This window comes from Capricornis sumatraensis, chromosome 2 (genome assembly GCF_032405125.1).
Source record: "Capricornis sumatraensis isolate serow.1 chromosome 2, serow.2, whole genome shotgun sequence".
Classification (NCBI taxonomy): domain Eukaryota; kingdom Metazoa; phylum Chordata; class Mammalia; order Artiodactyla; family Bovidae; genus Capricornis; species Capricornis sumatraensis.
Window position 1 is genome coordinate 66,726,362 of NC_091070.1, and position 27,017 is coordinate 66,753,378.

The 27,017-nt window shown below is 54.7% G+C and overlaps 1 protein-coding gene and 1 non-coding gene across 5 annotated transcripts; one reads left to right on the forward strand and one right to left on the reverse strand.

Moving 5' to 3' along the window:
- Positions 1–3,675: 3,675 nt before the first annotated feature.
- Positions 3,676–25,783, forward strand: PLCB2 (phospholipase C beta 2). Of its 4 annotated transcripts, none has more exons than XM_068966535.1 (32): positions 3,676–3,886; positions 7,459–7,536; positions 8,162–8,230; positions 8,812–8,949; positions 9,077–9,156; positions 9,233–9,286; positions 9,596–9,671; positions 14,452–14,552; positions 14,722–14,888; positions 14,977–15,123; positions 15,294–15,451; positions 15,730–15,812; positions 16,086–16,170; positions 16,736–16,898; positions 17,043–17,152; positions 17,233–17,329; positions 18,201–18,285; positions 18,395–18,519; positions 19,052–19,206; positions 19,749–19,913; positions 20,477–20,576; positions 21,299–21,403; positions 21,572–21,666; positions 21,793–21,868; positions 22,115–22,159; positions 22,286–22,517; positions 22,613–22,778; positions 22,920–22,996; positions 23,087–23,182; positions 23,710–23,767; positions 24,000–24,086; positions 24,429–25,783. In XM_068966535.1, exons 1-32 carry the CDS (start codon positions 3,803–3,805, stop codon positions 24,630–24,632), a joined length of 3,561 nt encoding a protein of 1,186 aa, XP_068822636.1. In that variant the 5' UTR covers positions 3,676–3,802; the 3' UTR covers positions 24,633–25,783. The 4 variants fall into 4 exon arrangements, with proteins under 4 accessions (XP_068822636.1, XP_068822637.1, XP_068822638.1 ...); XM_068966536.1 differs by having other exon boundaries at positions 16,736–16,886; XM_068966537.1 differs by lacking the exon at positions 22,115–22,159.
- On the reverse strand, positions 13,638–13,740 carry LOC138074681 (U6 spliceosomal RNA). Its single transcript, XR_011144507.1, has one exon. It is a non-coding gene; the product is annotated as a U6 spliceosomal RNA (small nuclear RNA).
- Positions 25,784–27,017: the final 1,234 nt, after the last annotated feature.

Sequence of the window (27,017 nt, forward strand, 5' to 3'; positions counted from 1 at the left end):
GAGGACAGGCAATACCTTCCTCCTGGGTTTCTGCAGAGAACTCTTGATCACCTGCTTTCATCCCTAAGGGATTAGCAGCTCAGCACCTGCTTACCCAGCCTTGTCCCTGCCTCCATTCATACCCAGCTCTCAGCATGCCTTTGGTGGCTGGGTCTGGAGCCACAGCTGGACATACAGCCAGACTAATGGACAGCCCCTGGTCGTTACTCTCATGGCTGCCTCATCAGCTGTGGGGGCTGTGATGATGGTAAGGTGGTGGGAGGTTGGTGCTTGTCCATGATGTGAGCCCTTGTGCTTATGATGTCAGGAGTACAGGCTGCTTGGGGGACAGTCTGCTTCAGGTCTAAACCAGGATCACCCCTAACTCAATTTGCCCTGGGAAGGGTAGGATCATACCTTGGCATCAGCCCCTGATCCACACAAACTGCCGAAAAAGAATCCAAAGTGCAAGTCAGTAAAGATGCTTGTGGAAACGATAGCAATATATACTGAGGAGAAAGTAATGAGAAACTGATTTTCTCCTGTCTGTGTCTGCTAAGAAGTAATAATATTAACAACAAAACAACAAAAATAATGATAATACTATTGTGCTCATGTGCAGGCCATGTATGAAGTACTTTACATCCATTATATAATTTAATTCTTATAGAGTCCTGTGAGGCATAACGATCCCCATTTTACAGGTGAGAAAGCTGAGGCACAGGAAGGTTAGCTATCACAAGACAAACCAGCTAGTAGGTGGCTGGGTTCATAGAGCAGTGATCCCAGCCTGGCTCCCCGTGCCTGACTAGGAAACCGATCTTCAAGGATGCAACATCTGAGCCATTTTCATTTCAAAAGTAAGCTGGCCACTGGCCCAAGACTCACCACAGGCCTCCGGGCTGCTGAACCCGCTGCTTCATCAGGTAAGTCATGGCAGCAGGTGAGAAACCCACCCAATCTGACTCTCTCATTTGTCTGGTAACTGGGCCACCCAAAGACCTAAGCTCGACTTCCACCACTAAACTTCTCTGATAAACAGGTTGAAAAACCAAACGCATGGTGCGGTCCTCACACAGAGCTGCCAGGTGAGCAAGTGACCTCAGGACCTGCCTATGGGGCTCCAGGCCACCTGGATCTCCCTGGGAGATAGCCGCCTATTGCAGCTAACTTCTCACAGCCTTCTACCACCCAAAGCTCGGCCATGCAAAACTCTCCAGCATACCCATCGCCACGACTGACAGACCCTCCAGAGACTCCCCTGAGGATCTGCCCTGCTCAGATTCCCAGCCTTTCCCCAGGAGGCCCGTGCTTTCTAGTGCGCCCAGCAGGGGGCATCCTCACCCTTCCTCCTTCTGCCCTGGGGGTGAGATTGGGAGCCGGTGTGAGGCACTCTCTACTCAGCTCAGCCCAGGAGTCAGTTTCTCAAACTGGGTATTCATGTGACCTCTCTGATTTTCTCTATATCCACTCTACCATTATTTACACAATATTTTTGTCATTCATATTTTAAAATACCTAAATGTATTTTTGAAGGAAAAGAAGCCCTTTTTGGGCTTCCCTGGTGACGCAGACGGTAAAGAATCTGCCTGCAGTGCAGGAGACCCGGGTTCAGTCCCTGGGTCAGGAAGATCCCCTGGAGAAGGAAATGGCAACCTGCTGCAATATCCTTGCCTGGAAAATTCCATGGACAGAAGGGCCTGGCGGGCTACAGTCCAAGGAGGTTGCAAAGAGTCAAATATGACTGAGCATCTAACACTTTCACTTTCAAACCCTCTTTGATGAACGTCTTCCCCCCTCCCTTCGCTGCATGGGTCTCCTGCATTCTGGGGGCTGCTTTGCAAGATGTGAGCAGGAGAGGACAGTTGAAGCTATAGCTGGGAGCCTCAAGAACTGGGTGTGTGGTGGGGAGGGAGGGGAAGGAGTGAGGGGAAATATATAATTATAACTGATTCAAGTTGATGTACAGCAGAGACCACCACAACATGGTAAAGCAATTATCCTACAATTAAAAAAAAAAAAAGAACTGGGTCCAGGTAGTGAATGTCATCACTGGGTAAAGATGAGTGAAACTTTATTCTGTGGATTCAGACCTTCAACATTCAGAGGCTGAGATAGAAAGGGTAAAAGAGTAAAGAGCCCTGAAATCCTTGCCCCAGTCCCATAAAATGGCGGGTGGCGGGGGGTCTGTAATGGGTGGGGATTGTCTTTCCAGATTCGGAGAGAAGGCTTCAGCAAGGTGGACAAGAGGGACGGACTTGGGTGCAGGAACAGGGTGGCTGCAGGTGACAGCTGCAGGGGCTTTGGGAAGGGACAAGTATTTCCCTTGCAAAATGCATTCAAACAGACAGAGAGGGAACCTGATCCCAGGGAGGGACTCATTGGAAGAGCAGGAGACACCAGAGGGGCCCACAGATGGGCCCGGGCTGGAGGCATGGGGGAGGAGAGGCGAGAGACAGCAGGACTCAGAGGGAAGGGAGCCTGGCTGAGTGCTTCGGCAGAGGGCAGGTCAGCATGGAGGATTCCCAAGCTGATTTCATAGGCTGTCAGGCCTTACTCCACCCCAGTGGTCTTACAATTATTTTTCTGAGAGTTATTTTTGTGCTAGGAATCCCCTCAGCTCCAGCCCCCAAAGGGCCCCCTCTTCCTGCCCTGGGCCAGACTGGCCATCGGAGGCAGTTCTAGGGCCTGGGCAAGGGTCCCGTGGTGACCAGGGGGTGGCACCAGGGTCCATGATGGGACCTGGGGCAGAAAGTGGGGCCCTGAGAGGGGAAGGAAGTCCTGGCCAGAGCTCTGGCTCCCCCAGCTGGGTTAAGAAGGGTGATAAGAGCAGGTTGGGCAAGAGGAAGTGGGCTGGACTGCCCGGGGCTATGACAGCGCCCGGGGCCTGGGCCTGGGCTGGAGTAGAGTTAGGGTCATGCGTCCTGAGTGGACCGAGCAGAGGCCTCTCTGAACAGCACCCCTCGCCCTAAGTGTTCCCTCTGACAGGCCCCAGTGCAGGGCAGAGGAGGAGGCCTGCAGGAGGTCACAGTGGAGGGCGGTGGCTGAAGGGTGCTCAGGGCAGTTGTGTGCCGAGTGGCGGCTAGTCAGCGAGGGTCCAGGCCTCGGCCACTCTGGAGGGCTGAGAGGAGGGAGTCATGTGACAGGTGAGGGGTGCAGTTGCCTCACTTGCACCTCATTTTCATGGGGAGGAAGGGTTGAGAAAGAGGAGCTGGGTGTTCAGCAAACTTTGCTTATTCAAAGCACTCAATCCCAGCTGGACCCTGCCCCACCCTCAACTCCCATCTTCAGGGTGGTCCCAGCCTCCTCTTCAGCCTCTGAGAGACAGACTCTGGTGCTCAGGACCCCACCTCTGTGGGGGCCCCTTCCCCCAAAGTGTCCACCTGGGGAACAGTACCCCTAGCTCATGCCCCTGCTGCATCTGATCTGGGACTAAGAGGCCCCTGCTTTGAGGCGACCAGACCTCATGACCTGTCTCTCAGTGCCGAGCAGCACAGAGAAGGAAGCCCTGAGCAGGAAGTGCTGAGGCGCCGGGTGAGGGCGGGGGCTTTGGGGAGGGGAGCCCGGCCTCCATGGGCAGGAACGGTGACCACAGCCCCCCGCTGCAGGCTGGCGGGAGGAGGCTGATTTAAAAGGCAGATGGGCCTCTGGCCCAAACACTTCGTCCTGCACCCTGTGGGCTGTAAGAGCACCCAGACTTCCGGACTAGCTGGGGCGGGTGCTATGTGAGCCCGGCTAGGCTCCCCTCCTGCCCGCCCTCTTTCCTCCCCTCCTCCCGAGCTCTCTGCCTGCCCAGCCTCTCCAAAGAGGGACTCTTGGCACCATGTCTCTTCTCAACCCTGTCCTGCTGCCCCCCACAGTGAAGGCCTATCTGAGCCAAGGGGAGCGCTTCATCAAATGGGATGATGTGAGTGGGGCTGGAGAGGGCTGATGCGGTGATGGGGTGGCGGATGGGCTGCTGCGGGCTTTGCCAGGGGGACTGGGTTGGTTTATGTCTGCCAGGATTCAGGCGCCCGTGTGGCTTGGCCAGGCAGCTGATACAGCTGCCCAGATAAACAAACCTGGGGGTGAGGGTATGTGCCCAAGCCTGTGTCCCTCGGCGGCCAGGGGCTAAGGCTGTGTGTGGATGTAAGAGGAGGATGGCTGCTCGGGTGGTCGCAGGAGGAAGCCTCTTTGGGTCTGGGTCTCCCCTTCTCCCTAACCCCCAACAAGAGCAGGGTGTGTTTCTCCTGGTCTCAGTGAGGGAGAGAGGAAAGGTGCCCCAGAGCCAAGGCCGGACCAGAAGCAGAGGTGAGCCAGGCCTCTGCTCCCAGCATAAGCACCTGCTGCTCTGCACCCACCCCGGCCCGTCCCGGGGATGTCCCGCTCCCCGCCAGCGGCTGTGGGATGACCCTGAGCGAGTGAGACCTGGAGGCTCTGCTCCCCGGGCCTGGGAGGAACTTATAGACTTCTGCTTTTGCCGGCTGCTCTCTGCCTGGCTCCCTGACGCCTGCCTGTCTGCAGGGAATGGGGAAACCACGCTTTGTCCTGCACCTTTGTCTCCATGTGTCTGCTCCTTCTCAAACTGGGCCTCCTTCCTAGCTTCTGGTTCTCCTGGACCCTGAAAATGTGTGTGTGGCCACAGGCCAGGCATTCTCTGGGCGGGGAAGGGGAAGGATTTGGGGTCCTCCTCAGGGAGGGGAGGCTGCTGGGCTGGCCTGGTGTGAGAGTCAGAGCTGGCTGGTCCCAGGTTCCCCAGAGGGAACCTGAAGGCTGGGCGGTGGGGCAGGAGGGGTGGGCCCTTAGGGCTGGTTCCTCCTCCTCACAGGTGGGATGAGGAGGGCCATGAGTTACGGCTCTCAGGCCTTTGGGACTGGGCTCGGCTGAGTAATCCGGTTGCCATGACTGTGGGGAGTGGCCCGTGGTAAGGGGCCTTCTGCTTTGACAGGAGTGGTGTGGCCACTGCGGCATGGTGGAGGTATGTCCCAGGAGTCTGCAGGACGAGGGAAGTGGCTCAGAATGAAAAGTGAAGTGGCCTCTCTCAGTTCCTCCGGGAAATGTGTGTAACCTTAGCGTCATTATGGATGGGGATGTGCCATGTGGCCTTCTCTGCAAGCCAGCCTCCGTGTACCCAGCGGGCCCGCTGCCCTCCCTGAGGCAGAGCACTGCAGGGTCCTGGACCCTGCCTCCCACGAGCAGGAAGCTCCTGGTCTCGGCACATGCACCTGCCAGAAGAGGCTCTGCTCTCAGACTGCCTTTGGTCCAGTTGGCAGATAACCTGGGTATTGGATAAGTACAGTGCGTGTAATGAGCTCTCAACTTAATTTTGTGTCCCAGAGCCCCTTTACAATGTATTCTGTGGGAGAAGCTCCCCTATGACCCCCGAAGGACACTTAGCCAGTCATGAGACATTCCATCTGCTCTTGGGGAATAGACAAGCTTATGGACTCTTTTCCTCACAAAGCCCAGTCTAACTTCAGAGACTAGTTATCTCAAAACTCCAACCTGACTTAGAATGACATCTTCTACCCCACCTCCAAGAATGGTTTCAGGTGAGCTGCAGACGTTCTGCGAAGGCCTGCGGGGGGATACCCTGCTCCTCCTCTATGCCTACTAGGAGTGGGGTGCACAGAGGGATGGGGCAAAGAGGTACTGATGCTCTTAACTGAGCAGCTGCTATCATGGACTGGGCCTGGCAAAAGGTCAAGACTTCTTTTTTTTCTCATGCATATTTTTGAGGATTCTTAGGAGACTCACCAACCACCTTCCCCAAACTGGGGAATCTTTTTCCTTAATTAAAAAAAAATTTTTTGGCCCGTACCACACAGCATGTGGGGGTCTTAATTCCTTGAGCAAGGAAGGAACCTCTGCACCCCCACCCTGCGAAGAAAGTGCAGAATCTTAATCACCAGACCTTCCAGGGAAGCCCCTGGGGATCTCTTACTTAGGGGCCTCCTGGGTTTGTGCTAAGTACTTCAGTCGTGAATGACTCTCTGCAACCCCATGGACTGTAGCCTGCCAGGCTTCTTTGTCCATGGGATTCTCCAGGCAAGAATACTGAAATGGGTTACCATAACCTCCTCTAGGGGATCTTCTCTACCCAGGAATTGAACCCATGTCTCCTGCAGCTCCTTCACTGCAGATGGATTCTTCACCCTTGAGCCACCAGGGAAGCCCAAGGTCTTCCTATCATTTCTATTTCAGGAGGTCACTTGAAACTACTTCTTCAGCCCCTCAGAATCCAGTTACCACTTTCAGTTTCTTGCAACTTTGGCTTTGCCCCTCTCCCACACAGGCCCATTTTGGACCCAGAAAATACGGATTTATTGCCCTACAGACTCTGGGGGTTTGGGCTCACTATCACACCACTATGACTCTCTCTCTCCAATAGTCAGCCCGTATGTCACCCATTCGTTTTCCCAGGTAGGTGTCAGACCCCACAACCTCAGGGGTGACAAAAGCTTTCCAAGTGCAGGAGGTTTAAGGTGAGGGGTCAGGCCCCCCAACCCTCCCTTGGGGAGGCAAGGGAACGGAGTTCACAACATAGCTTTTTTCAGAATTAGCAGTGTTCTCTTCCCTCTCATATCCTAACCACCCCGGATTTGAGAACATTTTTCTGGACCATTTCCTTTGTAAGTTTTGCATTTGTTCTGGTTTGGTGTGTAGCAACTACCATGCCTTGTTGGAAACTTCAACTTTAGTATCTTGTTATTTGTGCATACAAAGACCATTAAGATAAAAGGTAGCCTGTGTGCTCTGTGAGTGGAACAGGAGTTCAGAAGGGAGTTCATTCTTCATTCACTTCTTCAGCAAACATGGTGCACAGAGCTCATGGTCTAGGAGAGGCTTGTTTCCTGGAGTCTGTGAGCCCCTGGGGATTTCTTAGATAGGATTCTACATCTGAGAACCGGCTCTTACCCTGTTGTTGCAGCGTGTCTCAGGAAAGGCTTTCCAGAACCTCGTCTTTGATGATATTTTAGGCAAGAAAGTTTGGGTGCTTGTGTTGGGAGGTGGGAAGGAATGTGGGACAGTTGGGTGGTTGGGATCCACGGATGGGAGGACTGGGCAGGCAGGAGCTAGGCTGCTTTGCAGGGATTGGGTTCTCGGCTCTCACTGTGTTTAGTTCTCCTGGAGGTAGCATGGAGTCTTGGTGAGGAACATTCTACTCCAATGGTTGAGTTGTGGGCCTTGAAAACAGGGTAAGGTGGGGGCCAAGACTCTTGCTTGGGATCTAGAGGGAGAACTTCTATTTGGGATTTAGAGGGGAAACCCTCTTCTCTTCCAGAAATGTCATTTCCAACCCTCTACCCCTTCCCAGCCCTGGTTCAGAGCTTTTAAGGCTTATACCCCGCCTTTAGCTCTGGAGAACAAAGAGAAATACCCACAGACCCCTGGGACAGCCACCTCCTAGGCAGACGGTGAACTCTGAAACCCCTGGCTAGAGCCAGGAGTGCTCAGCCTGAAGTTTCAGAGCAGGGGGCTGACTCCTTCTCTCTGCAGGAAACAACGATAGCCTCTCCGGTTATCCTCCGTGTGGATCCCAAGGGCTACTACTTGTACTGGACATATCAGAGTAAGGTGAGGCAGCCCCTGTCTACCATGGCCCCGAACTCCTGCCGATCCATCGAATCCAAGCAGCCTCTTGACACAGGGGTGAAGGTGTGGATGCCAGCAGTATAGAGCGACCTGAAGGGGTGGCTCCATGGGACCCCCTGTGGGTGGGTCTGGCTGCTTTGGGAGGGAGGACCCCAGTGAGGACCACGACTGCCTTAGGCCCCGGTGCTCCACCCTTAGCATCTCTTGGAGAGAGAGAATGGAGTTAGAATTGCTGCCAAAGGCTGATTCCCTGTCTGTGGTTCTGGGTAACCTTCAGGGTCCAGAGAGATCAGAGAAGTCTCAGCACATGGGCAGAAAGAAGGGTGGGGGAGTCTGGGGAGAGTGCATCTGGGATGGAGGTGGGGAGATGAGGTCACAGCTGCCCAGTAATTTGAGTGGCCAGGAGAGGCGTGGCTATAGAGGAAGGGAGGAGGGTCGCATGAGGAAGGCGAGCCACTTGCTGAGAAGGGAAGTTTGCAGTCTGGGAGACCCCACAGTCTTGGCATCTAGAAAAGGCAGTTGGCCAAGATGTGAAGGGGTGTAAAGCTTCCTGCCCTTCATCCTCGATCTGATGTCTTGGTCCACATCCCGTCTTTGCTGCTACTAGGAGATGGAGCTTCTGGATATCACCAGCATCCGGGACACCCGCTTTGGGAAGTTTGCCAAGATGCCCAAGGTAAGTGGGCCCGGAGGAGACCAGGCTCAGCACAGCCATCAGCTCCATGGGGTAGGGGTCCCTGTGGGGGCGGGGAGCCTGATCTCTGGAGCGAGCCAAGGGTCTCTCCCTCAGCCATGAAGGGGTGTGGCTGCCCCCTGGCTTGCTGGGGCTTTGGTGTCAGGACACGGTGAATGGAGAAGTTGCACGGCCAGCTCTTGCCCCTAGAGCACCCCAGGCTGTCTGGGAGGTGTGGCTAGCCCCCTCTCCCTTGCCCTCCAAATGCTTTGCCTGTTTTTGCCTAATGCTGGTAAGGAAGTTGGAGGAAGGGATTGGTGGGAAGCAAGATTCCCTGAACCTGGGGACTAAGAATCTGTCTTCAAATGAGAAATGGCAAGCAAAATACACAGAACTTGCAAGCCCCATGGCCTTGGTTTGTCTCTTCCTGTGGGCCTCTCCTTCCGTGGCTCCCACGATGGGCACAGATGAGATGCCCTCCAGTGAGCCAGATTTCACGTGGCTGAGAAGGAGAGACAGGGGATCCACGGTGCAGAGGGCCAGGGGCACACTGCTGATCCCTACTGTGTCACCACCCGCTGCAGAGCCAGAAGCTCCGGGAAGTCTTCAACATGAACACCCCTGACAACTTCCTGCTGAAGACACTCACAGTGGTATCCGGCCCTGACATGGTGGACCTCACCTTCCATAACTTCGTCTCCTACAAGGAGAATGTGGGCAAGGTGTGTGGGGAGCACAGGTCTGGGCCCTGGGGACCGCCCGGAAATCCCAAGGGACGGGCCTGGGCTGTGGGGTGTGGTGGCACCTCTGGGGTCAGGGACCTGACCACTGTGCTCTGGGGTCCTGCAGGACTGGGCTGAAGACGTACTGGCTCTGGCCAAGCACCCGCTGACGGCCAACGCCTCCCGCAGCACCTTCCTGGACAAGATGTAAGTGCCCACCCGCTTGGCCTTCAGGGTTAAGTGTGCGGGACTGAGCCTTGACAGGCTGCTTTCTGCCCACCAGCCTTGTGAAGCTCAAGATGCAGCTTAACCCTGAGGGGAAGATTCCCGTGAAGAAGTGAGTCTCCCCTATTCCCTCCCCACATGTCCTCCCCTCCCCTCCTCCAAGCTCTTCAAAGCCTTCCCTCTCCAGGCCCGACACCCCTTCTTTGCCTGTTGCCTTTCTCAGCTGGTAAAGAATCTGCCTGTAATGCAGGAGACCTGGGTTCTATCCCTGGGTTGGGAAGATCCCCTGGAGAAGGGAAAGGCTACCCACTCCAGTATTCTGGCCTGGAGAATTCCATGGACTGTATAGTCCGTGGGGTCGCAAAGAGTCGGACACAACTGAGCAACTTTCACTTTTCACTTTCACTTTCTCTGCTCTCAGTTTTTTCCAGATGTTCCCTGCTGACCGCAAGCGGGTGGAAGCTGCCCTCAGCGCCTGCCACCTCCCCAAAGGCAAGGTGAGTGGTTCTCCTTCCTCAGCCCACTCCTAGCATTCTCCTCCTCACCTGAGTTGCCTCTGGCTGGAGGGCAACTTAGGCAGGCCTCATGGGAATAGGGAGGGCAGAAATGATGGTACAGTCCTGGCCAACAGCCTGAAAAGCCAGGTAACTCTGGAGCCACCGATTCCTGACATCGGGAGCAGTGACAGAACCAGGGCAGGGGGCTGAGGTGCCCAAGTTCAGAGTAGGTTGGTCTACATTCCTTCAGCTCAACACATGAAAACATCTTTCTTTCTACTGGTGTGCTTGCATGCTCAGTCATGTCTGACTCTTTGCAACCCCATGGACTATAGCCCATCAGGTTCCTCTGTCCATGGGACTTTCCAGGCAAGAATACTAGAGTGAGTTGCCATTTCCTTCTCCAGGGGATCTTTCCAACCCAGTGATTGAACCCAGGTCTTCTGTGTCTCCTGCATTGCGGGCGGATGCTTTACCACTTGAGCCATCAGGGAAGCCCCTTCTTTTTACTTAAGTAATTAATTTTGAATTACAAGTTGTATGCGGGGTCACCCATGAGGTACCTTAGGTGACTTACAGAAAGGAGCTGTTTGGGCAAACACAGCTCTGAGCCAGGGTTCCTGCCTGGCGGGGGTGGATCTCAGGCCCCCATCCTCCCTTGGTCAGTGCCTCAGTATAGAGTACCACCCAGAATCCATGGAGTCTTGTCTCCTGATAAGAATTTGGAATGCTATAAATAAATGAAACTGAGGCCTCATTGATCACCTGTTCACATGAATCCCAGGAGGAATCCTTCCCTGCGGTCAGCTCTATGGAGCTGGGGACCCCTTGGTGCCATGAGTCACAGGGGATGCAAGCTGGGGGTTGGGGAGAAGGTGTGAGTGGGCTCCTGCTAGGGTACCATGGCTGCTGTCAGTAACATCCATGCTTCTTTACTCCCACCTCCTGAGTTCCCACCTTGGCCACATCCTCCTTATTGATCAGTTCTCCAGCGTCGCAGTAGGAGCCCCTGAGCCATCTGTGCTTGTAATTGGTGGGTCCAAGATTCAAGTCTAGCTCGTCTGCTCAGAGCCTCTGCTCCAAACTGAGACCGATATTGGCTTTTCAGAGTGAACCTGGAAAACAATTGATGGGTTTTTCTGGAATGAAAAGCAAAGGCACAGAATTCTTGAATGCCACCAAATCTACTTTTCATTTCTGTTTCTATAGATTTGTCTCTTCTGGACAATTCATGTAAGTGGAATCATACAATATGTGATTTTTGATATCAAGCTTCATTCATTTAGCACAATGGTTTCAAGCTTCATCCATGTTGTAGCATCTACGAGTACTTCATTCCTTTTTATTGTGGAATAATATTCCATGGTGTAGATATCTGTTCAACAGTTGATGGACATTTGGGTCATTTCCACTTTTTGGCAATTCTGAATAATGCTTCTGTGAATGATTTTGTCTGGACATATGTTTTTAAGTCACTTGGGTACATACCTAGGGGTGGAATTTTGGGGTCATATAGTAACTCTATACTTAATATTAAGTATGACCCCAAAATTCCACCCCTAGGTATGTACCCAAGTGACTTGAAAACATATATCCAGACAAAATCGTTCATTAATATTCAGAGAAGGCATTGGCACCCCACTCCAGTACTCTTGCCTGGAAAATCCCATGGACGGAGGAGCCTAGTGGGCTGCAGTCCATGGGGTTGCTAGAGTCAGACACGACTGAGTGACTTCACTTTCACGCATTGGAGAAGGAAATGGCAACCCACTCCAGTGTTCTTGCCTGGAGAATCCCAGGGACGGGGGAGCCTGGTGGGCTGCCGTCTCTGGGGTCACACAGAGTCGGACACAACTGAAGCGACTTAGCAGTAGCAGCATACTTAATATTTTGAGGAAATGCTAGACTGTTTTCCAAAATGACCATACCATTTTATAATCCCACTTGCATTGCACAAGTGTCCCAACTTCTCCACGTCTTCACCAACACTTGTTACTCTCTTTTTTTATTTTTTACTTTAGTCATTCTGTGTATACAGTATCTCATTGTGGTTTTATGCTCTTTTTCCATTTGGCTACACCCTCTGGCTTGTGGGATCTTAGTTCCCTGACCAGGGATAGAACCTGTGGTCCCTGCAGTGGAAGAGTGGAGTCTTAACCACTGGACTGCCCTTCACTGTGGTTTTGATTTGCAATTATCTAAGGCTAATGAGAAGGCATTAGCTTGGAGAAGGCAATGACTACCCACTCCAGTATTCTTACCTAGAAAATCCCATGGACAGAGGAGCCTGGCGGGCTACAGTACACGGGGGTCAGAGAGTCAGGCACGACTGAGCGACTAAGCATGTGCACACGGTTTATCCAGATTTTCTTCAGAATGTTTTTTAAAAGTGCAAAACCCTTTAAAATGTTTACTAGTTGTATTGGTTTCCCTGGCTGCTGTAATAAATTACCACAAACTAGGTGACCTGACATATCAGAAATGTATTCTCTCTTGGTTGTTGTGGCCAGATGTCCACAATCGAGGGCCACGCTCCCTCCAGAGGCTCTGGAGGAAACTCTTCCCTCGCCTCTCCCAGCTCTGGGCGGCTGTTGGCATTCTCTGGGTTATGGCCACATCTCTCTTTCTGCTCTGTCTTCACATTGCCTTCTGCTCTGTGTAAACTCCCTATGCCTCTCTTTTATAAGGACACTTTTGTTGTAATTTCAAGTCCACTGAGACAATCCAGGATAATTTCATATGAAGAGCCCAAACTTAATTACATCTGTAAGACCCTTTTTCCAAATAAGGAGACATTCAAAGGCTCTGGGGATTAAGATATGGACATATCTTTTTTGGAGGTGACCTTTAGCCCACTACAGTCTGCCTTCTGGATCCCCAAATTTCTGTCTGTCCCCTGTGCAAAATATATTCACCCCACCCTAATATTCCCCAAAGTCTCAAACCTGAAGTTTAAACTCTCATCCAAACATCATCAGTTTGAAATTCCTAAATCTCATCTGTGTGTGTCATCGCTCAGTTGTGTCTGACTCTTTGTGACCCACGGACTGTAGCCTATGAGGCTCCTCTGTCCATGGGGTTTTCCAGGCAAATCTCATCTAGATCATCTAAATCAGCAACAGGTCAAAATCCTGGGGCAAAATTCCATTACATCTGTGAAAGTGAAGTCGCTCAGTTGTATCTGACTCTTTGGGACCCCGTGGACTGTAGCCCACCAGGCTCCTCTGTCCATGGGATTCTCCAGGCAAGAATACTGGAGTGGGTTACCATTTCCTTCTCCAGGGGATTTTCCCAAACCAGGGATTGAACCCAGTTCTCCCGCATTGGAGGCAGACGCTTTAACCTCTGCGCCACCAGGGAAGCCCTATTACATCTGTGAATCAGTGAAAAAGACAACAGGGCTCGTGCTTCCAAAATGCAGTGGTGGATAGGTATATGATAATAGTCATAGACATTCTTATTCCAGAAGGAAGAAAATGGAACAGACATAGAAAGGAGTTCCTTGTCCTGATGATTTTCAGAAACTGGCCCAGCAGAATCCCCTTCCCTGGTGGCTCAGATGGCAAATGCGGGGGACCTGGGTTTGATCCCTGGGTTGGGAAGATCTTCTGGAGGAGGGCATGGCAACCCACTCCAGTGTTCTTGCCTGGAGAATCCCACGGACAGAGGAGCCTGCAGGACTGCAGTCCGTGGGGTCGCAAAGAGTTGGACACGGCTGAGCAACTAAGCACAAGGCTAATGATGTTGAGCATCTCTTCATATGCTTATTGGTCATTTTCATATCTTCTCTGGAGAAACATCTATTCAAATCCATTGCCCATCTTTCAATTGGACTGTCTTTTACTGTGGCATGGTCAGTTACTGGATATCAGTTATTGGTCAAATATTGATTTGCAAATATTTTCTCCCATTCTGTGGTCTGTCTTTTTACTTTATTGACAGTGTCCTTTGGAATACAATTTTTTAAAAAATATGGAGCACTTCATGAATTTATGTGTCATCCTTGCACAGGGGCCATGCTAACCTTCTCTGAAGGAATATAAAAATTTTAAATTTGGATGAAGTCCAATCTGTCTATGTTTCATTATCATTCCTTGTGCTTTTTTTGTGTCTCCAACTATTGTTGTTGAACTGTCTATTTCTCCCTTCAATTCTGTCAATTTTGCTTCATGCATTTTGAGGTTCTGTTGTTAGGTGCATTGTTTATATGCAAATTGCTTTCTTTTGAAAATTTATCCTTCACTTAAAAAGCAAAAGATAGCCCACAGCTTTGACAAACAGCCCCACTTGCTTCTCACCTCTTTCCTTTCCTGTTCTGGTCATTCTTAGTTCAAATTTTATCTTAGCCAAGAGACTCATGCTCATTCACTCAATCGTGTTTGACTCTTTGTGACCCCACAGACTATAGCCCTCCAGGCTTCTCTGTCCATGGGATTTTTCAGGCAAGAATGGAGTGAGTTGCCATTTCCTCCTCCAGGGGATCTTCCTGACCCAGAGATTGAACCTGTGTTTCCTGCATTGCAGGCGGATTCTTTTACCACTGAGCCGCCTGGGAAGTGACTAGCTGAGGTCAATTCAGGGGCAAAGCAAACCAGCTAAGATGCTCTCTGCTCAGCAACAAGGGCCTTGAAAAGTAGGGGCTCAGGGTACCCTTGATGCTCTTCTGTCTGCCCTGAGCCATCCCTCTCCCCAGGTCCCCTTGCACAGGGCTGGGCCTAGTCTGAGGTTCCTAGTGTTGGGAGGTGGACCCCGGAGTCATCAGTGACTCTCTATCTCCCAGAATGATGCCATCAATCCCGAGGACTTCCCAGAGTCCGTGTACAAGAGCTTCCTCATGAGCCTCTGTCCTCGGCCAGAAATAGATGAGATCTTCACTTCCTAGTGAGCTTCTTGGGCTGGGCTGGGCTTGGGGAAGGGGTGGTGGCTGAAATTCCCACCTGCCATGCTGATAATTAGGTGATGTTGCTGGAGAAGGGGGTTGTCTGAGCCCCCTCTCACCCCAGCCCAGGGGATCTAGAGGGGGAACTGTGCTCCTCTCTCTGGCCTGCAGCCACTCCAAGGCCAAACCGTATATGACTAAGGAGCACCTGGCCAAATTCATCAACCAGAAACAGCGTGACTCCAGGCTCAATTCCCTGCTGTTTCCGCCAGCACGGCCTGACCAGGTGCAGGGCCTCATCGACAAGTATGAGCCCAGCGGCATCAATGTGCAGCGGGGTGAGGACTGAGGGAAAATTGGGCCTTCCATGGACCTTTCCCGTCCCCGTAGCTAGGCTGCAACCCTGACAACCACCCCATCCCCCAGGCCAGCTGTCCCCCGAAGGCATGGTGTGGTTTCTCTGCGGGCCGGAGAACAGTGTGCTGGCCCAGGACAAGCTGCTGCTGCACCACGACATGACCCAGCCACTCAACCATTACTTCATCAACTCCTCCCACAACACCTACCTGACAGGTGGGCCCTGGCGACCTCACAGCCAACCTCTCTTCTTCTGGGCCCTGTTCCTGTCCCCTGAATCCCCTGCAGGGGTTGCCCACAGGACAGCCCCCACGATGGAGAGGGGCGGGGCAGAGCAGGACTGTCCTTGAGTGAAACCCCTGCCTCTCGCCCCTCTTCTGGCTCAGCTGGCCAGTTCTCAGGCCTCTCCTCTGCTGAGATGTACCGCCAAGTGCTGCTGGCAGGCTGCCGCTGCGTGGAGCTGGACTGCTGGAAGGGGAAGCCCCCCGACGAGGAGCCCATCATCACCCACGGTTTCACCATGACCACAGACATCTATTTCAAGGTGAGACTCGGTGTGCAGAGGCTGGTGACAGGGGCACTATTGAAGGGCCCTGGGCCAAGAGCCTCTGGGGGTTGGGGGTGGTGAAGCAGGAGAGGAGGGATGGCTGGGAGGCCTTGGACCAGCGTGGGGACTAGAAGGGACCAGAAGGGACAGGGGCCAAGAGTCGCCCTCCAGTTCCATACGTGTGTTGAAACTGGAGAGTGGACAACGGTGCCTTTTGGGGAGTGGAAGCACAGCACTGACCTCCTTCTTCCCCATGGGGTCCCTTTCTCCTCCAGGAAGCAATCGAAGCCATTGCAGAAAGTGCCTTTAAGACCTCCCCTTATCCGGTCATCCTGTCATTTGAAAACCACGTGGACTCGTGTGTATCCCGGCCACCCAGCCTTGTTCTCTTCCCTGGCCCTGTCTCCCACCTGCTGCTACCCTCTCCACAGTCATTCCCCAGCCTCTTAGCCATGCCTTCCAGCTCCCTCCCAGGTCTCCTCACAATCTCCTTGGGACTGCGGGCTCTCCTGCCTCTGTCCCTGCCTCCCCAAATTCCTGAGCCCCTGATCTGGGTCATCAGGGGGCACAAAAAGATGGATAAGAGGGTAGAGAGGAGCAGCTGAACACCACCCACATCTGCTCCCTGCAGACCCCGCCAACAGGCTAAGATGGCCGAGTACTGCCGGACGATGTTCGGGGATATGCTGCTCACAGAACCCCTGGAGAAGTTCCCGGTGAGAAGACTTCACCTTGGGGCATCTGGGGCTAAGGGCTGGGGACCCAGGGCAGGGTGCCAGGATGCTGGGACTCACCTTGAGGATTGCTGGGTCCTATTGTCTACCACATGTCAGACACCATGCTGGGCTTGAGGGACATGTCAGTGGCAAAGGGGCCAGTCCCAGCGCTCAGACTGCTTACCCTCTAGTTGGGAGGCAGACAAGTAACCATGCCATTATAACCAGTGGCTGCTTTAGGAGTACTTGGGGCTCCAGATCTGGTCCTGGGGATTAGGGAAGGCTTCCTGGAGAAGGTGATTATTAAGCTGTAACCTAAGGGAGATAATGGATTTATCTTGATGACAGTGGGCAACACCGTTGCAGACTGAATAAGGTGAGAAAACATCACTGAGGAGCTGGGACAAGTTGGGTCAGACAGAGGACTGGTGCCCTAGGTGGAGTGAGGAGACATGAGGCTGGAGAAGTAGGCAGGGGGCAAGTGGAGGGCAGCCTGGCCTGAAGGAGCTTGGGCTATACCCTGAAGGTGAGGAGATGGCTGAGGCCTCTCTCTCTTCTCCCACAGCTGAAACCTGGCATCCCCCTGCCCAGCCCTGAGGATCTCCGAGGCAAGATCCTAATAAAGAACAAGAAGAACCAGTTTTCTGGCCCTGCATCCCCCAGCAAGGAGCCGGATGGGGAGGCTGAGGGTAGCAGCCCACCCAATGGCCCTGTGGGTGAGGATACAGGTGAGCTGGCCTGGGAGGAGTGGGGCTGGGCGTGGGCATGGGGCAGCATCTGGAATGGGAGAGAGGGGCTGGGCCTGAAGGGGAGAGCCAGCCTGGTGTGGGGTCTCCCGGTGCCCCCAGTACTGACGGAGCTGTATGTGGCAGTGTGGGCTGGTGAGGAAGGGGCTGAGTTGGAAGAGGAGGAGGTGGAAGAGGAAGAGGAGGAGTCGGGGAACCTGGATGAAGAAGAGATAAAGAAGATGCAATCAGATGAGGTGTGTGGGGAGTCCTCCAGGCGGGGGTGTGGGGCTGGGCTCTGTTCTGGCCTCTTCTCTACCCTCCCCCTCCTCCCTAGGGCACAGCGGGCCTGGAGGTGACGGCCTACAAGGAGATGTCCAGCCTAGTCAATTACATCCAGCCCACCAAGTTCATCTCCTTCGAGTTCTCTGCCCGTGAGTTAGCACGGGGTGGTGGGAAGCTGGAAGTCAAGATTCGATGCAGGAGAAGACCCTTTGGACGTGTGTCCTGACACCAGAGCAGCCTGATGGGTGGGGGTGAGAGCCAGGCAGGTCCTCCCCTCCCTTGGGCTGGGAGCCCTGTCTATAAATACCCAGCAGAGGAGCCAGGCAAAGGGCATGTTTAAGTGGCAGTGGCTCCCAGTGTGCTGTCACTGTACTGGGAACTTGGCAGCAAGCAGAATGCTCTGGAATGTGTCGGTGACAGGCAGGTCATTTACAGCAGGCCACCTCAGCTGGGCGTCCGGGGGCTCCTGTGGTCTCTGGGGCATGAGAACTCCTGGGAGGGGGTGGATGGCAAAGACACCAGCCAGAGCACAGTGCCTGTCCCCTTCCCTTTCTGAGCGCACCCGTGCTGTTTACCTTTATCTTCTCCGGACATGCTCACAGCGAGTTCCTCTCACCCTCTATGCACATCCCCATCACCAACACCTGTTTCTGTGTCTACTCTGCGATGCTTCTCATCCCTGAACCCGCAGCCTGCGCCCTTTCCTGTGCACCACTCTTGCTGTGGGCCCCTAACCTCTGTGCCCTGTACTTCATGGCACGTTCCTGACCTCTGGGGTCATCTCTGTGTGTTCCCCACACTCCCTGTGTGTGCCCGCCCTCCAGGGCTCTGGCACTCACAATCCACCCCTGTTGTGCATCCACTGTGCATACCCTTTATCCCAGGACACACCGCTACCCACAGAGATCTGCACATTTCCGGCTCTGGGACTGGCCCCTCGACCCTGAAGCATACCAAAGGGGAGGACAGGTTTATGGGAGGGGACAGCCTGATGTGGACTCTCCGTCATTCTCTATGCAGAGAAGAACCGAAGTTATGTTATCTCCTCCTTCACGGAGCTCAAGGCTTACGACCTGCTCTCCAAGTCCTCAGTGCAGTTTGTGGAGTATCCTTGAGACCTCTGTAGTCAGGGTCCCTGGTGGGGTGGAGGGGCGGGGGTCCTGGGACGAGGCTCGTGGGTCTGTGGTCCTCCCGGTTCCTATACTCCATGGCAGCTACAACAAGCGCCAAATGAGCCGCATCTACCCGAAGGGTACCCGCATGGACTCCTCCAACTACATGCCCCAGATGTTCTGGAATGCTGGTTGTCAGATGGTTGCCCTCAACTTCCAGACGATGGGTAAGGGCATGATCAGGCCCTTAAGAACCTTCCCCTGCCCCTCCCACCTTTACCCCTTCCCTGGGGAGGAGGAGGTGGTCTTTGAAACAGACTTGGGAGAGCTGATGTTCAATTAGGCTGATGCAGTTAGGTGGGTGCACGTGCAGGTGTGTGAGCGTTTAGTGCCTCGGCTCATACCTGTGTGACTGCAGGTACACCAGTGTGTATGTGGTGATGCCAGAGTGCTGGCAAGGGTTCTGGCGTTCTGGCCGCTCAGCCTGAGTGGGGCTGTGGGAACCCCTGCTCCACTGGTCTCAGCTCCCACTCTGAGTGTGAGGTCTGGTCGTGGTTTTGCTCTTGCTGACTTCGGGCTGGGGGCCCTTCCTGAGAGATGAGACCCTAAGGAACCAATATGGGATATGAGAGACCCTCATCCTTACAGCCCTCCCAACCTCCCTGCTCACAAGACGGGAAAGGCGGGGAAATGTGGAAAGAGAGGCTGTGTGCAGACTCAGAGCTGGGGCTCCCTGCCTGACTGTCCCTGTCCCCCCAGACCTGCCCATGCAGCAGAACATGGCGCTTTTCGAGTTCAACGGGCAGAGTGGCTACCTCCTCAAGCATGAGTTCATGCGTCGGTCGGACAAGCAGTTCAATCCCTTCTCAGTGGACCGCATCGACGTGGTGGTAGCCACCACCCTTTCCATTACGGCAAGGCCCTGAGGTGGACAAGTAGCCGGGAGGGCTGGGGTCTTGAGTAAAAAGACACAGGAGCCCCACCCCTCCATTCCCAACCCCCTTCCCTGATATCCTGAAAACTTCAGCCCCAGCCAGTTTCGCGCAGTAGCAAGTTGCCTTGGAAACTGCCTCCTCCTCTGCACTGGAGGCTGCCTCTTGGTCCCCATGGAAACCAAGGGGAAGGGCTGAGGCTGGGTTGGGGGAGGGGAGAAGAGTGGGCAGAGTGGGGCAGCAGGAGCCCCAGGCCCTGGGGGAGGGCCCTGTTCCTTCCTCACTGGGGAAGGAGGTGGGGAAGCCCACACCTCTTCCCTGAATGCTGGAAACACCCTGGATGCCAGAGCTTAGCCATAACCTTTGAGCCACACAGCCTCTACTCTATGGCCAGAATTGAACGGGGCTCTTCCCAGTACCCAAGAATGGATGTTTCAGCCAGGGGGCTGGAGGACTTAGGTTCTGGGCATGGCCTGAGTAGGAAACTGATACTGATCTCCCGTGCCACGGCCCACCCCCTCCAGGTGATCTCTGGGCAGTTCCTATCAGAACGCAGCGTGCGCACCTATGTGGAAGTGGAGTTGTTTGGCCTTCCAGGGGATCCCAAGAGGCGCTATCGCACCAAGCTGTCACCCAGTACCAACTCCATCAATCCGGTCTGGAAGGAGGAGCCCTTTGTCTTTGAAAAGGTGGGGGCGGGGCCCAGGGCAGGCAGGGGCTGGGACCTGCCCCTCCTCCTTGGTCTCTACTTGTAGAAGAGGATATACATAAAGGGAGTTCTTTGAACCTCCTCCTCTCCCCACCCCTCATCTGTGCCTCCTGAGTTTCAAGAGTTCAAAAACCAAGTTTACAGAAATTTACTTGGTGGGCAGGTTTTGTGTGTGTGTCCAGGTATGTATGCACATGCTTGTTCATGTTAGGATTAGAGGCAGAAATGTGCCCTCTCAGACCAGGGTGCAGGGGCCCAAGGAATCATGGGGGTCTTTTGCGCCCACTGGATACTTGTTGACAAAGCTGCCAAGGGCTGTCTGCAGCAGGCCCCCGGAGCCCAGGCCATATACCCAGCTCTCTGCCCTGTGTGGACCAGCCGTGACAGGAGCTGCTAGGATGGCTGTGTGCATGGCTTAGAGTGGGCCTTTCGTCCTCAGCAAACCTGGTAACATTCTCACACTGACCCTAGATTTCTGGAGCCAGGAAGGGGGAAAGCCTGGCCGCCCCCTCCCCACTCCAGCCTGTCCTGAACTCTCCCCAGATCTTGATGCCTGAGCTGGCTTCCCTCAGAGTCGCTGTGATGGAGGAAGGCAACAAGTTTCTTGGACACCGCATCATCCCCATCAGTGCCCTGAATTCTGGTAAGGACAGGGGTCCTTCTTTGCTGTTCCCAGTGGGTCTGAGACCAAGACCAGTATTAGGATCCTGTCCACAGGATGGGGCAGCTTCAGGAAGATAGCCCTGTCATGTTATCAGCCCAAGAAAATGGGGCAGGAACAGTACCTCTCCAGGAAACTGACAGAGGTTGAGACCTCTGCCCACCCAACTGAATGTCTCTAATTTTCCGGAATTACTGGGGCAGTTTCCCAAGCAGCTAACACTCACTGGGCACTTAAAATGCTTTAATGGCTTATAACACATTCTCACTTTATTTTGAGAATAACTACATGAAGTGGGCTTCCCCAGTGGCTCAGCGGTAAAGAATCTGCTTGCAATACAGGAGCTGCAGGAAACACAGGTTCGACCCTTAGGTCAGGAAGATCCTCTGGAGGAGGGTATCGCAATCCACTCCAGTAGTCTTGCCTGGGAGTATCCCATGGACAGAAGATCCTGATGGACTACTGTCCATAGGGTCACAAAGTTGGACACGACTGACTCCACTTAGCATGCATACAACCACATGAGGTAGACACTATTACCCCCATTTCACAGATGGGGAAAGTCTCAGAGATTTAAAGTAATCCACTCAAGATCACACAGCCAGGAACCAGACTAAAGGCAGGAGTGTTGAGTACTGGGCTGCTGGTGAGCAGTGCTGGAAGCAGTGGGCTCTGGCTCACTGGCCACTTGGTATGTCCCACAGGATACCACCATCTCTGTCTGCACAACGAGAGCAACATGCCACTCACCATGCCTGCGCTCTTTGTCTTCCTGGAGATGAAGGACTATGTGCCTGACACCTGGGCAGGTAGGAGGCCCATGGAATGCCGGGAGCCCCAGGCTGTCCATCCTCTCTCCTTTCTCCTCAAGCCAGCCTCCAGAGGAAGGTAGAACAGGGCATCCTGGGGCAGGCGAGGACGGGAGAGTCTTCGAGGCACATCTCCTTACCAGGCCTACCATATGCCTGTGCACCCAGATCTCACGGTGGCCCTCGCCAATCCTATCAAGTTCTTCAGTGCCCATGATAAGAAGGCTGTGAAGCTCAAGGAAGCCATGGGAGGCCAGCCCGAGGTCTGTGTCACCAGGTCTCCTGCCAGGGCCCCCCACAGGCCTTCCCCATCTTCGGGATGATGAGGGTGGGGGTGGACTCCAGGGCTCAGGGTGAGAGGCACCTTCCCAACCCACTCTTCACAACAGGGTCCCTTCCCTCTTGGGAATCATCCTGCCAGCCAGGTCAACGGGGCATCGGCTCCAACAAGCAACGGGTCAGCAGGTACGCGCTCGGTGTCCTCCCACCCATCCGAAGGGCATAGGCACATCCCAGCCTGGGGGCAGCTTTTCATTAAAAATAAAAATAAAAAAGCGAAGACTTTCACCTGGGGAGGGAACAGCTGCGTGTGAAGCCTCGGGCTGGGCAGTGCTCAGCAGGCGGCCCACACGGTCACGGGACTGGGCGGGGTGCAGCCGAACCCGGGGGCCCCGCAGGGCACCCCAAGAGCCTCACCTTTGGCTCTTGCAGCAGCCGGAGCCAAGGCCAGGGAGGAGGCCACGAAAGAAGCTGCGGGTAAGGCCTGCTGAGTCCGAGAGAGACGTTGGGGTCGAGTTTGGGGAGGGTCGGGGGCTCTGTGGTGGGGGGCGATTCCCGGGGGCGGTTCCCGGGGGGGCGCACGCCTCACCCTGGCCCCCACAGAACCGCAGACCGCCAGCCTGGAGGAGCTGCGGGAGCTGAAGGGCGTCGTGAAGCTGCAGCGGCGCCAGGAGAAGGAGCTGCGGGAACTGGGGCGGCGCGGCGTGCGGCGCTGGGAGGAGCTGCTGCAGAGGGGCGCGGCGCAGCTGGCCGGGCTCGGGCCGCCGGGCGCGGGGGTCAGCGGCGGGTGCCGGGGCCGCAAGCTCGGCCCGGGCAAGGGATCCCGCAAAAAGAGGTAAGGGCGGTGGCGGTGGCCACGGTGGCGGCACCCTGCCCTCGGCGGCGCGGATGGCCTGGGGCTCACAGCCTGTTCCCACGTGGCCGTCTGAGGACCCTGCCAGGCGAGGACACCGCCGGGGCGGCATCGGCCGAAGGCCCCGAGGGCGAGGACGTGCGCCTTCGAGAGATGAGGGACAGGCTGGAGCTGGAGCTGCTGCAGCTGGGCGAGGAGCAATGCGAGTGTGTCCTGAAGCTCAAGGAGCAGCACGCGGCCCAGGTGCCAGAGTCCGGGAGGGGAGGGAAAGGAGAGGAAGCGACGGCCAGACCCCACACCTTCCGCGCATTGCACATCTTCCGCGCATTGCACATTGAAGGGCTTCTCTTCTGCTTGGCTTAGCTGGTTCTTCCTCTCCCTCAGCAAATGACCAAGATGATGGAGCTGGCCAGGGAGAAACAGGCTGCAGAGCGGAAGACCCTCAAGGAGACCTTGGAGACGTATGCCTGCCTCCCTTCTACTCCTGACTCTTACCTCCTAGGAAGGCCCAGGCCGCAGGAAACGTCTTCCTGATGCCTGTTTCTCTGCAGTGACACCAAAGAGATGAAGAAGAAGCTGGAGGCCAAGAGGCTGGAGCGGATCCAGGCCATGATGAAGGTCACCACAGACAAGATGGCTCAGGAGAGGTGAGCCCTGGAGGGGAGGCACAGGACTTAACTCCAGGCCTGGTGCTGAACAGGAACCACTCCAGTGGGAAGGGGCCTCCCTACAAGGGGATCCTGACTTGCTTCTCGATTCCACTTCTGTTGCCTCTGAATCAAAGAATGTCCTCCTTAGGCAAAAAGCAGATGCCACCACTGTTTGAGCAGAGAGGAGAATTTAAGGGGAAATTAAACATGCCAAGAGGGAAGCGAAACCTTGGGACAACTGATTTCCACCTACACTTTCCCATGCATGCCTTGAGGAACAGTGCATTTTAGTGAGGAAGCCCCTTCCCTCAGAAGGCCCCCAGGGCTCCCAAAGGCTCCTCAGGTCCTCCGTGGGTCTGTCTGCTTACCCCTCTAGCTGGTTCCCAGACCAGACATAGATGTGCCAGCCACAGATGATTCTATGATGAAGTTCTCATTTTTGCCTACACCCTGTGGAGACTTTGTCCTACCCAGCTCTTCTCAGTGGCCTCTTACCTCATCTGAGATTCTGATCACCCCAACAGGTTGAAGAGAGAGATTAACAACTCCCACATCCAGGAGGTGGTGCAGGTGATCAACCAGGTGTGTTAGAGCTATGTTCTTCCCAAACACACTCTCTCTGAGGGAAGAGGTGGTCCCAGGCCTTTACTCTGCCCTTAGGAGATGCACTGTCTCGGTTGGCCCAGGCAGCTAGGGATGGCGCAGGAGGCAGTGGGGGAGGGGCTGCCCCTTGGCCATCTGGGGTTCTAGTATTTGTGCAGAGGTTGGGACACCAGCCTAAAGGGGTCTGTATCTGCCACTTACTCCTGCCCAGATGAAGGAGAACCTGGAGAGGCACCAGGAGAAGTTGGAGGAGAAGCAAGCAGCCTGCCTGGAACAGATCCAGGAGATGGAAAAACAGGTGGGGGTAGAGGGGCTGGGGGAGCTGGCCTGGCTCCAGGGTGTAAAGGGACCGGGCTCTGGGGAGCTACCAGTCAGGAGGTGGGAGGAGAGGAACTGGCCCCTCTCCCGAGGGGTCAGGGCTCTGGTTCCCAGGGGGTCATGAGGCATTTCTGCAGATCTCTTCGCTTGGTTGGCAAACCCTCCCCTGGGAAACCCCCTGATGGGCTCCATTTCCCACCCTGATCTCCTGGGCAGTCTGAACAAACCAGGCATCTCCGGGTTCAGTTCCACTGTCCTGGGGAGGGAGAGGGGGGCAGGTGGCCCATCCTGAGACAGTGGGCATTCTTCACTGTCCCCACAGTTCCAGCAGGAGGCTATGGCAGAGTACGAGGTCAAGATGAAGGGCCTGGAGATGGAAGTGAAGGAATCAGTGAGGACCTGCCTCCGGGCCTGCTTTCCCTCTGAGGAGGAGGACAAGCCTGAGAGACCCTGTGTGGTCTCCAGGGAGCTGTGTGAGCAGGACATACTCACAGAGCAGGCAGAGACCCAGGAGAGCCACCTCTGATGCCCCCATCCCATGGGGACATCCTGCAAGGACATTCATTCTTTTCTGGGACATGGCTCCAACCCCTGGAGGAGAGGGCCCCTTGCGTTCTGAGGTGCAGGAAGCTGGAGCTCCCTCGGACACTGGAGCTCCTCCCTCAGCTGCAGGCTAAGGTGGAGGCTGGAACCATGTGGGGCCTCTCTGGGGCCTTGAGGCCCTCTCCAAGCCAACATCCTGCTCCTCCTCCCCTCCTCTCTGAATAAGTGTCACATATTTGTGGAGGGGAAAAATATGACCCGGGAGGCAGGAAATGGTGTTCTGGCCCCCAACTCTTGCCTTTCCTAGTGAGCCACTCTGGACTCAGTTTCCTCTCCTGGAGGGTTAGACCTGGCCACCTGGAACCTCCACTCCTGCCCCTGTGGTTCAAGCAGGGCCAAACTCCGAAAGCTCCTGACCTAAGGCAGACGGCTTAGCCTGGCTCCTAGGCCCCATCTCCGGCTTGCCCTGAGTTGACCTCATTGTCAGTTCCCGGATACAGAGTCTGGCACTTCCTTCCAGTTCTTTGGGGATGGATGGCTGCCTCCTGCCTTTGGGGGATGGGAGGCTGATGTGGAAAAGCTGCCTCAGCTGTATGACCCTCAGGCCACTGAGACAACTGGGGCTGGGGGAGAGGGGAGAAAGACAGTCTGTTGTGCTCTCTCCCACCCAAAGCCCAATCACCCCTTTTCCAAGACCTGGGGGCATTTCCCAGCATGTGCCCCCGACTCAGACTGTCTGACAAAGTCAGCACCATTTTCTCTCCTGACTGTATGAGGTTTATTTATTTTTCTCTAACTCCTACTAAAGAACCCTGTCCCAAGATTTTCTGCCTAAGCCTGGCCTCTGTTCTCTGGCTGAGAAATGGGAGGCAGGCAGCAGAGTAGAGTGCCCCTCAACTGAAGTGCACTGGGGTTAGGGGTGCGAGGTCCCTTCCAGAGCACAGTGGGAAAGCCCTGCCTCTGGGTTTGAAGAGGATTCACTTCCCCTTCTGCCAGCCCTGATGCCATAACCACTGGAAAATGACATCACCCTTCTGCTCCACTCCCCACCCAAATGTGGCCTCCTTGCCTCTGCCCTCAGGGTTGGGGCAAAAGAGCAAAGGTGTCCCCCACCCTCTTGGGGAATCAGAATATTTCAGGCCAACTGGGCCCCTTGAGACAGACTTAAAGTGGTCAGATTTTTAGACTCTTGTGGCAGTTAGGGTTGACCCCACCATGTGCTGTAGGAGGCTTTGTGCTTGCATCTGCCAAGTTGCTCAATTGTCTCTGACTCTTTGTGACCCTATGGACTGTAGCTCGCCAGGCTCCTCTGTCCATGGGGATTCACAGGGATTCTCTACATAAGAATACTGGAGTGGGTTGCCATGCTCTTCTCCAGGGGATCTTCCTCACCCAGGGGTTGAACCCGGGTCTCTGCGGCCGCTGACTCACCGGGGAAGCCTAACACCTATTGAAAGTGAAAGAAAAGTGAAAGTGAAGTCGCTCAGTCATGTCCGACTCTTTGCGATCCCATGGACTGTAGCCCACCAGGCTCCTCCCGCCATGGGATTCTCCAAGCAAGAGTACTGGAATGGGTTGCAATTTCCTTCTCCAGAGGATCTTCTGGACCCGGGGATCAAACCAGGTCTTCTGAATTCCAGGCAGACACTTTAACCTCTGAGCCACCAGGGATTTCCCTAACACCTATTGACACAGTCTCAAATCCCACATGAAGACAGGCCCTGGCTTGGGAGAGGCAGGGTGGGAGGGTAGATTCTGGGAAGAGGTTGTTTTCTTATCAGAGAATTATAGCAAATGCCATTAGCTATGAGCACCTGTGCCTTTGGAAAATAAACAGGAGCCCCTCCCCCCGTTCCTCTGGGGGCCGATCTCTGGGATGCTAGCAGTCTCTCGTGGCACGATGAGGCTGAGGCCCTGCTCATTCACAGAAGTAAGTCCTGTCATTGATCAACCTGCATACACGCTGGAGGCAGCTAAGCCTGGGACATCTACATCCCAGGCCAGTGTTCTGTCTTCAGCCCTCCCGCTGAGCACTCAGCTGCCCGCTCTCCTCCTCAGCCCAGGGGTAGAACTTCACAGGGATGAGCATCCAGGCCTAAAGGAACTCACTGACCTAGCCAGAGCCAGCACCAAATAAGGCCCACTGGGCACTTCCCAGCTTTGGTCAATGGCCGCTCACTGGAAGTAGACTTCCTTCTCTCTGCCTCTCAGTCACTTTGGGGCAGCGTCCCTAGGCCTCCAGCCTGGGGCTAAGATGCCCAGGAATGGGGGAGAGGATGCAGTCCTGCTTCCTGGAGAGGCTGGGGCTTCCCAGAAGGAGGGGGCAAATATCCACCTTCCTGCTTTCTGTCCTCTGGAAAAATGGCAA